Source organism: Oncorhynchus gorbuscha, unplaced genomic scaffold, assembly GCF_021184085.1.
Source record: "Oncorhynchus gorbuscha isolate QuinsamMale2020 ecotype Even-year unplaced genomic scaffold, OgorEven_v1.0 Un_scaffold_5128, whole genome shotgun sequence".
NCBI classification, from domain to species: Eukaryota; Metazoa; Chordata; class Actinopteri; order Salmoniformes; family Salmonidae; genus Oncorhynchus; species Oncorhynchus gorbuscha.
Window position 1 is genome coordinate 5,272 of NW_025749000.1, and position 13,011 is coordinate 18,282.

The 13,011-nt window shown below is 28.4% G+C and overlaps 1 protein-coding gene across 1 annotated transcript; it reads left to right on the forward strand.

Moving 5' to 3' along the window:
* Positions 1 to 2,561: 2,561 nt before the first annotated feature.
* LOC124028961 (polycomb protein SCMH1-like) lies at positions 2,562 to 12,375 on the forward strand. Its single transcript, XM_046340844.1, has 4 exons — positions 2,562 to 2,628; positions 11,299 to 11,387; positions 11,896 to 12,004; positions 12,191 to 12,375. Exons 1-4 carry the CDS (start codon positions 2,562 to 2,564, stop codon positions 12,373 to 12,375), a joined length of 450 nt encoding a protein of 149 aa, XP_046196800.1.
* Positions 12,376 to 13,011: the final 636 nt, after the last annotated feature.

A 13,011-nucleotide genomic window follows, 5' to 3' on the forward strand; every position in this document is an offset into this window, starting at 1 on the left:
GTAGATATGACCCAGTAACTACAACACTAAGGGCTGCTTTAGGACAGATAGATATGACCTTGTAACTATTCCTAGATCTGAGAGGATTGGAAAAGGTCAACAATTTGGTAACAATAGGTTTAGATAAAACTCTGCCTAACATAACATTAGGTTTAGATAAAACTCTGTCTAACATAACATTAGGTTTAGATAAAACTCTGTCTAACATAACATTAGGTTTAGATAAAACTCTGCCTAACATAACATTAGTTTTAGATAAAACTCTGCCTAACATAACATTAGGTTTAGATAAAACTCTGCCTAACATAACATTAGGTTTAGATAAAACTCTGCCTAACATAACATTAGGTTTAGATAAAACTCTGTCTAACATAACATTAGGTTTAGATAAAACTCTGTCTAACATAACATTAGGTTTAGATAAAACTCTGTCTAACATAACATTAGGTTTAGATAAAACTCTGTCTAACATAACATTAGGTTTAGATAAAACTCTGTCTAACATAACATTAGGTTTAGATAAAACTCTGCCTAACATAACATTAGGTTTAGATAAAACTCTGTCTAACATAACATTAGGTTTAGATAAAACTCTGCCTAACATAACATTAGGTTTAGATAAAACTCTGCCTAACATAACATTAGGTTTAGATAAAACTCTGCCTAACATAACATTAGGTTTAGATAAAACTCTAACATAACATTAGGTTTAGATAAAACTCTGCCTAACATAACATTAGGTTTAGATAAAACTCTGACTAACATAACATTAGGTTTAGATAAAAAACATAACATTAGGTTTAGATAAAACTCTGTCTAACATAACATTAGGTTTAGATAGGGAAAGGGGGATACCTAGTCAGTTGTACAACTGAATGCATTCAACTGAAACGTGTCTTCCGCATTTAACCCAACCCCTCTGAATCAGAGAGGAGCGGAGGGCCGACCTTAATCCACATCCACTTCTTTGGCGACCGGGGAACAGTGGGTTAACTTCCTTGTTCAGGGGCAGAATGACAGATATTTTTCTCTTCCAGTTACTGGCCCAACGCTCTTCACCACTAGGCTACCTACCGCCCCTACACTCTTAACCACTAGGCTACCTACAACCCTAGGCTACCTACCGCCCCTACACTCTTAACCACTAGGCTACCTACCGCCCCTAACTCTTAACCACTAGGCTACCTACCGCCCCAGGCTACCTACCGCCCCTACACTCTTAACCACTAGGCTACCTACCGCCCCTACACTCTTAACCACTAGGCTACCTACCGCCCCTACACTCTTAACCACTAGGGCTACACCTTAACCACTAGTACTAGCTACCGCCCCTACACTCTTTAGGGCACTAGGCTACCTACCGCCCCTACACTCTTAACCACTAGTACCTTACTCTTAACCACTAGGCCCTACACTCTTAACCACTAGGCTACCTACCGCCCATAGGAACTCTTAACCACTAGGCTACCTACCGCCCCTACACTCTTAACCACTAGGCTACCTACCGCCCCTACACTCTTAACCACTAGGCTACCTACCGCCCCTACACTCTTAACCACTAGGCTACCTACCGCCCCTACACTCTTAACCACTAGACCCCTACACTCTTAACCACTACAGGCTACCGCCACCTCTCTTAACCACTAGGCTACCTATGACATCTACAGCCACCTAACCACTAGGCTACCTACCGCCCTACACTCTTAACCACTAGTCTACCTATACATCCAGCCCTACACTCTTAACCACTAGTCTACCTACAGCCTACACTCTTAACCACTAGGCTACCTAGAGAGATATGACATGTTAACCACCTACCTGGGTGAGGCCCTACACTCTTAACCACTAGGCTACCTACCGCCCCTACACTCTTAACCACTAGGCTACCATGTTACAGCCACACTCTTAACCACTAGGCTACCTACAGCCACACTCTTAACCACTAGGCTACCTACAGCCACCTCTCTTAACCACTAGGCTACCTACCGCCCCTACACTATAACCACTAGTTTACCTACATCCCCATATAAGCAGAACATTCCGTTATTGACATCCATTGCCCTCTGTCTAAGGCTACCAGTATGACATGTTACCCTCCCTCTGACTTCAAGGCTGGTATGAAGCTGGAAGCCCAGCCACCCTGGGTAAGGCAACACGTAGAGAATCTGCATCGCCACCACCTCTGGGTATGATGGGCTACATACGTAACCAGAGATCTGACATGCTACAGCCACCTCTGGGTAAGGCAACACCAACGATTTCTGGAGACTGGTAAGGACTAGAGAGATATGACATGTTATTATACATCCAGCCTATAGGAACCTGTGAGAGGAGAGGAGACATGCTACAGCCACCTCTGGGTAAGGCTACATAGAGAGATATGACATGTTACAGCCACCTCTGGGTGAGGCTACATAGAGAGATATGACATGCTACAGCCACCTCTGGGTAAGGCTACATAGAGAGATATGACATGTTACAGCCACCTCTGGGTAAGGCTACATAGAGAGATATGACATGCTACAGCCACCTCTGGGTAAGGCTACATAGAGAGATATGACATGTTATTATACATCCAGCCTATAGGAACCTGTGAGAGGAGAGGAGACATGCTACAGCCACCTCTGGGTAAGGCTACATAGAGAGATATGACATGTTACAGCCACCTCTGGGTAAGGCTACATAGAGAGATATGACATGCTACAGCCACCTCTGGGTAAGGCTACATAGAGAGATATGACATGCTACAGCCACCTCTGGGTAAGGCTACATAGAGAGATATGACATGTTACAGCCACCTCTAAGGCTACAAGAGATACATATAAGACTTTAGACAGTTTATTATACATATGACATGTTACAGCCACCTCTGGGTAAGGCTACATAGAGAGATATGACATGTTACAGCCACCTCTGGGTAAGGCTACATAGAGAGATATGACATGTTACAGCCACCTCTGGGTAAGGCTACATAGAGAGATATGACATGCTACAGCCACCTCTGGGTGAGGCTACATAGAGAGATATGACATGTTACAGCCACCTCTGGGTAAGGCTACATAGAGAGATATGACATGTTACAGCCACCTCTGGGTAAGGCTACATAGAGAGATATGACATGTTACAGCCACCTCTATAACATAACATAATATGACATATTACAGCCATATGACATGCTATAAGACTTTATTACAGTTTATTATACATCCAGCCTATAGGGACCTGCTGATATTATAACATATTATAACACTGCACTATATCCTGAAATGTGCTACATAGAAATAACATATAATGTTATAACATATTATACAGCCACCTTATAACACATTAGAACATATTATAACATATTATAACATATTATAACACATAACATAACATATTATAACATATTAACACATTATAGGCATACATAACATATTATAACATATTAACATATTATAACATATTATAACATATATACATAACACATTATAACATATTATAACATATTATAACACATATAACATATATACATAACACATTATAACATATTATAACATATTATAACATATTATAATTATAACACATTATATATTATAACATATTATAACATAACATATAACATATTATAACCTATTATAACATATTATAACATATATATAACATATTATAACATATATAACATAACATATTATATACACATAACATATTATAACATAACATTATATTACATTATAACATATTATAACATATTATAACATAACATATTATAACATATTATAAATATTATAACATATTATATATTATAACATATTATAACATATTATAACATATTATAACATATTATAACATATTATAACATATATAACATATTATATAACATATTATAACATATTATAACATTATAACATATTATAACATATTATATTATAACATATTATAACATAACATATTATAACATTATAACATATTATAACATATTATAACATATTATAACATATTATATAACATATTATAACATATTATAACATAACATATTATAACATAACATATAACATATTATATAACATATTACATTATATAACATATTATATATTATAACATATTATATAACATATTATAACATAACATATTATAACATATTATAACATATTATAACATATTATAACATATTATAACATATTATATTATAACATATTATAACATAACATATTATAACATAACATATTATAACATATTATAACATAACATATTATAACATATTATAACATAACATTATAATATTATAACATATTATAACATATTATAACATAACATATTATAACATATTATAACATATTATAACATAACATATTATAACATAACATATTATAACATAACATATTATAACATATTATAACATATTATAACATATTATAACATAACATATTATAACATATTATAACATAAACATATTATAACATAACATATTATAACATATTATAACATATTATAACATAACATATTATAACATATTATATTATAACATATTATAACATATTATAACATATTATAACATAACATATTATAACATATTATAACATATTATAACATAACATATTATAACATATTATAACATATTATAACATATTATAACATAACACATTATAACATATTATAACATATTATAACATAACATATTATATTATAACATATTATAACATAACATATTATAACATAACATATTATAACATATTATAACATAACATATTATAACATAACATATTATAACATAACATATTATAACATATTATAACATAACATATTATATAACATATTATATAACATATTATAACATATTATAACATATTATAACATATTATATTATAACATATTATAACATATTATAACATATTATATAACATATATATAACATATTATAACATAACATATTATAACATATTATAAATTATAACATATTATAATATAACATATTATAACATATTATAATTATAACATATAACATAACATATTATAACATATTATAACATAACATATTATAATATAACATATTATAACATAACATATTATAACATAACATATTATAACATAACATATTATATAACATATTATAACATATTATAACATAACATATTATAACATATTATAACATAACATATTATAACAACATATTATAACATATTATAACATATTATAACATAACATATTATAACATATTATAACATAACATATTATAACATATTATAACATAACATATTATAACATAACATATTATAACATATAACATATTATAACATATTATATTATAACATATTATAACATATATTATAACATATTATAACATATTATAACATATCATATTATAACATATCATATAGCATATTATAACATATTATAACATCTCATATAGCATATTATAACATATTATAACATCTCATATAGCATATTATAACATATTATAACATCTCATATAGCATATTATAACATATTATAACATCTCATATAGCATATTATAACATATTATAACATAATACATTATAACATATTTAACATATTATAACATAACATATTATAACATATTATAACATATCATAACATATTATAACATATTATAACATAACATATTATAACATAACATATTATAACATAACATATTATAACATAACATATTATAACATAACATATTATTATAACATATTATATATTATAACATATATATTATAACATATTATAACATAACATATTATATAACATATTATAACATATTATAACATATACATATTATAACATATTATAACACATAACATATTATAACATAACATATTATAACATATTATAACATATTATTATAACATATTATAACATATTATAACATATTATAACATATTATAACATAACATATTATAACATAACATATTATAACATATTATAACATATTATAACACATATTTATAACATATTTATAACACATTATAACATATTATAACATATTATAACACATTATAACATATTATAACATATTATAACAGTATAACATATTATAACATAACACATTATAACATATTATAACATAACATATTATAACATAACATATTATAACATAACATATTATAACATATTATAACATAACACATTATAACACAATAACATTTATAACATATTATAACATATTATAGCATATATCATAACATATTATAGCATAACACATTATAACATATTATAACACAACATATTATAACATATTATATAACATATTATAACATATTATAACATAACACATTATAACATATTATAACATAACATATTATAACATATTATAACATATTATAACATAACATATTAACATATTATAACATAACACATTATAACATATTATAACATAACATATTATAACATATTATAATAACATATTATAACATATTATATTATAACATATTATAACATATATATAACATAACATAACACATTATAACATATTATATAACACATTATAACATATTATAACATATTATAGCATAACATATTATAACACATTAACATATTATAACATAACACATTATAACATATTATAACATAACATATTATAACATATTATAACACATAACATATTATAACATAACATATTATAACATATTATAACATAACACATTATAACATATTATAGCATAACACATATTATATACACATTATAACATATTATAGCATAACATATTATAACATAACACATTATAAACATTATAACACATTATAACACATTATAACATAACATATTATAACACATTATATTATAACATATTATAGCATATTATAACATATTATAGCATAACATATTATAACATATTATAAACATTATAACACATTATAACACATTATAACATAACACATTATAACATATATATAAATAACATTATAACATATTATAGCATATTATAACATTATAACATAACACATTATAACATAACACATTATAACATAACACATTATAACATATTATAGCATAACACATTATAACATATTATAACATAACATATTATAACATATTATAGCATAACATATTATAACATAACATATTATAACATTATAACACATTATAACATATTATAACATAACACATTATAACATATTATATATTATAACATATTATAGCATAACACATTATAACACATTATAACATAACACATTATAACACATTATAACATAACATATTATAACATATTATAGCATAACACATTATAACATATTATAGCATAACATATTATAACATAACACATTATAACATATTATACATATTATAACATATTATAACATATTATAACATAACATATTATAACATATTATAGCGTAACACATTATAGCACATTATAACATATTATAACATATTATAGCGTAACACATTATAACACATTATAACATAACACATTATAACATATTATAACATAACACATTATAACATATTATAGCATAACACATTATAGCACATTATAACATAACACATTATAGCACATTATAACACATTATAACATATTATAACACATTATAACATATTATAACATATTATAGCGTAACACATTATAACATATTATAACATAACACATTATATCACATTATAACACATTATAACATATTATAACACATTATAACATATTATAACACATTATAACATAACACATTATAACATATTATAACACATAACATAACACATTATAACACATTATAACACATTATAACACATTATAACATATTATAACATATTATAACACATTATAACACATTATAACATATTATAACATAGTATAACACATTATAACACATAACATATTATAACATATTATAACACCTTATAACACGTAACATATTATAACACATAACATATTATAACACATAACACATAACATATTATAACATATTATAACACGTTATAATGTGTTATAATATATTATAACATATTATAACATATTATTATGTTATAACATATTATAATAACATATTATAACATGTTATACATATTATGTTATAATATGTTATAATATATTATTATATTATAATATTATAACATATTATAATATTATGTTATATTATAACATATTATATGTTATATTATATATTATAATAATGTGTTATATTATGTTAATGTGTTATAATGTGTTATATTATATAATAATATTATAATATGTTATAATGTGTTATGCTATAATATTATAACATATTATATGTATTATAACACATTATAACATATTATAATGTGTTATAATGTGTTATATTATAAATATTATAATGTTATATAACATATTATAATAACATATTATAACATATTATTATAATGTTATAATATATTATAATGTGTTATTATAATATGTTATAACATATTATATAATATGTTATAATGTTATGCTATAATATGTTATAACATATTATGTGTTAATAATTATTATATTATATTATAAACATATTATAATATGTTATAATGTGTTATAATATGTTATAATGTGTTATGTTATGTATTATAATGTGTTACAATATGTTATGTTATAGCATAACACATTATAACATATTATAACATATTATAACATATTATAACATATTATAACACATTATAACATATTATAACACATAACACATTATAACATATTATAGCATAACACATTACAACATATTATAGCATAACACATTATAACATATTATAACATATTATAACATAACACATTATAGCATATTATAGCATAACACATTATAACACATTATAACATAACATTATAACACATTATAACATAACACATTATAACATATTATAACATATTATAATTTATAACATAACATATTATAACATATTATAACATAACACATTATAACATATTATAGCATAACACATTATAACATATTATAACATATTATAATATATAACATAACACATTATAACATATTATAGCATAACATATTATAAACATTAACATAACACATTATAACACATTATAATACATAACATAACACATTATAACACATTATAACACATTATAGCATAACATATTATAACATATAACATTATAATACATATTATAACACATTATAACACATTATAACACATAACACATTATAACATATTATAGCATAACACATTATAACACATTATATACATATTATAACACATTATAACACATTATAACATTATAACATAACACATTATAACATATTATAGCATAACACATTATAACATATTATAATACATAACATAACACATTATAACACATTATAACACATTATAACACATTATAACATATTATAGCATAACATATTATAGCACATTATAACATATTATAACATAACATATTATAACACATTATAACATATTATAGCATAACACATTATAACATATTATAACACATTATATAACACATTATAATACATTATAACATATTATAACATATTATAACATAACACATAACATATTATAAACATAACACATTATAACATATTATAACATATTATAGCATAACATATTATAACATATTATAACATAACACATTATAACATATTATAACATATTATAATTATAAACATAACATATTATAATAACACATTATAACACATTATAATACATATAACATAACACATTATAACATATTATAACATATTATAACATAACACATTATAACACATTATAACACATTATAACATATTATAACACATTATAGTGTAACACATTATAGTATAACATATACTCAGCAAAAAAAGAAATGTCCTCTCACTGTCAACTGCGTTTATTTTCAGCAAATATATATTGACATTTTCAGCAAATGCAAATATTTGTATGAACATAACAAGATTCAACAACTGAGACATAAACTGAACAAGTTCCACAGACATGTGACTAACAGAATTGGAATGATGTGTCCCTGAACAAAGGGGAGGTCAAAATCAAAAGTAACAGTCGGTATCTGGTGTGGCCACCAGCTGCATTAAGTACTGCAGTGCATCTCCTCCTCATGGACTGCACCAGATTTGCCCATTCTTGCTGTGAGATGTTACCCCACTCTTCCACCAAGACACCTGCAAGTTCCAGGACATTTCTGGGGAATGGCCCTAGCCCTCACCCTCCAATCCAACAGGTCCCAGACGTGCTCAATGGGATTAAGATCCAGGCACTTCGCTGACCATGGCAGAACACTGACATTCTTGTCTTGCAGGAAATCACGCACAGAACGAGCAGAGTACGGGCCTCAGTGTAACGCTCATTCCTTCGACGATAAACGTGAATCCGACCGTCACCCCTGGTGAGACAAAACCGTGACTCATCAGTGAAGAGCACTTTTTGCCAGTCCTGTCTGGTCCAGCGACGGTGGGTTTGTGCCCACAGGCGACTTTGTTGCCGGTGATGTCTGGTGAGGACCTGCCTTACAACAGGCCTCAGTCCAGCCTCTCTCAGCCTATTGAGGACTGTCTGAGCACTGATGGAGGGATTGTGCGTTTCTGGTGTAACTCGGGCAGTTGTTGTTGCCATCCTGTACCTGTCCCTCAGGTGTGATGTTCGGATGTACCGATCCTGTGCAGGTGTTGTTACACATGGTCTGCCACTGCGAGGACGATCAGCTGTCTGTCCTGTCTCCCTGTAGCGCTGTCTTAGTCGTCTCACAGTACAGACATTGCAATTTATTGCCCTGGCCACATCTGAAGTCTTCATGCCTCTTTGCAGCATGCCTAATGCACGTTCACACAGATGAGCAGGGACCCTGGGCATCTTTCTTTTGGTGTTTTTCAGAGTCAGTAGAAAGTGTCCTAAGTTAGTGTGTCCTAAGTGTGTCCAGTAGAATGTGTCCTAAGTCTTTAGTGTCCTAAGTTTTCATAACTGTGACCTTAATTGCCTACCGTCTGTAAGCTGTTGGTGTCTTAACGACCGTTCCACAGGTGCATGTTCATTAATTGTTTATGGTTCATTGAACAAGCCTGGGAAACAGTGTTTAAACCCTTTACAATGAAGATCTGTGAAGTTATTTGGATTTTTACAAATTATCTTTGTTTCTTTTTTTGTTTATTATAACGTAACATATTATAGTGTAAAATACTATAAAACATTATAACATATCATATGTTAATAAGACATTATAACGTAACATATTATAAAAAATACATTATAACATATCATTATAAGACATATCATATGTTAATAAGACATTATATACGTAACATATTATAGTGTAAAATACTATAACACATTATCACATATCATATGTTAATAAGACATTGTAAAGTGTTGCACTTGTTTATATCAGCAATAAAGCAGCAATATATTCTAAATCTTGAACTTTTTCTTTGAGTTGTCTTTAGGCTTCAGAATGAATGCCTCCTCGTGGCCTATGTTCCTCCTGAGAACCCTGACTGGAGCAGAGATGGCACCAGCCACAGCTTTTAAAAAGGTCAAGGAAGAAAAATGGAACATTTCACATTGGACCTTAAAGCTGTACTGTATTGATTTACTGATCAATGATTGTAGTGTGTCAATGATTTACGTCTGTGTATATAAACAGATCTGTCTGGTCTGAACTAACAGAGAGTTCTGTGTGTGTGTATTTAAACAGATCTGTCTGGTCTGGACTAACAGAGAGTTCTGTGTGTGTGTATATAAACAGATCTGTCTGGTCTGAACTAAACAGAGAGTTCTGTGTGTGTGTATTTAAACAGATCTGTCTGGTCTGAACTAACAGAGAGTTCTGTGTGTGTGTATTTAAACAGATCTGTCTGGTCTGAACTAACAGAGAGTTCTGTGTGTGTGTATTTAAACAGATCTGTCTGGTCTGGACTAACAGAGAGTTCTGTGTGTGTGTATTTAAACAGATCTGTCTGGTCTGAACTAACAGAGAGTTCTGTGTGTGTGTATTTAAACAGATCTGTCTGGTCTGGACTAACAGAGTTATGTGTGTGTAGGAACCCTCCAAGCCCTCCCAGAACCTCTTTAAACCTGGGATGAAGCTAGAAGCAGTGGACAAGAAGAACCCCTACCTGATCTGCCCGGCAACCATCGGAGAGGTCAAAGGTAAACAAGATATTTTTTAATTTAACCCACCGTTACCCTATCTCTTTGGAGGACAACTTTATAAGTGTAACGCTATAATGTGTTTTATTTACTATAACACTATTGTTCCTTTGTCCCCTATTTGTTGTGTGGTTGATGTATCTCCTGCTACGTCTTACTGTTTGTTATTGTAATCTTTATTTTTAGGTGATGAGATCTTTGTGATGTTTGATGGCTGGAGAGGGGCCTTCGACTACTGGTGCCAATTTGACTCCAGAGACATATTCCCTGTAGGATGGTGTTCTCTGACCAGGCACAGCATCCAGCCTCCTGGCAACTTCTGTAAGTACCTCAACCTCACCACTAGAGGACAGCAGAGCCCTGCTTTCTGAGGCTTTTGGCCTGTTTGTCTGTCACCACTGGGTGCTGCTGGCTCAGGGTTTCTTTCTGAAGCTGCCTGAATGAGCAGAGCTGGATGAGAAAAACAAACTGTTTCTTTCTGCGAGAATTTCACTGGCTGTTTCCCCCTATTTCCTGTGTTATTTCATGTATATTTGACTACAATACAAGCAGTGTGTTTACTACAATTAGTACTTTTCCACTGGTAATAATATTCCTTAATGTGTTCTGGTGTTCCTGTTCAAGCAGAATTGTCCTTCCACACATTGCATTTGGGTCTAGTTTGCTTGTAAAAAGCCCAGATATATATCTCATTATTTTGTATTACATTTTTTTGTATTATTTTTTTGACAGGTTAAGATCATTTTCTGATTCAAGTTAATCATTGAAAATATGTGATTGTGAGATTCATAATGTCTTCCTTCATGTGTTTTCTGTTTAACACTCTACTGCACTGTAACGGTTCTCTAGGTGTGGTGAAGGAGAGTCGGACCAAAACGCAGCGTGTAGATTGCGATCCATGTTTAATGAACCAAAACGTAACACGAATCTAAAATACAAACGCTACAAAACAAAGAACGTAACGAAAAACGAAACAGCCTATACTAGTGAAAACTAACACAGACAGG

Coding starts and splice junctions, on each gene's coding strand:
- LOC124028961 (XM_046340844.1), top strand. CDS start 2,562: ATGTTATTATACATCCAGCCTATAGGAACCTGTGAGAGGAGAGGAGAC. Junction 2,629..11,298: donor CATGCTACAGCCACCTCTGG/GTAAGGCTACAT, acceptor AGTTGTCTTTAG/GCTTCAGAATGAATGCCTCC. Junction 12,005..12,190: donor AACCATCGGAGAGGTCAAAG/GTAAACAAGATA, acceptor CTTTATTTTTAG/GTGATGAGATCTTTGTGATG.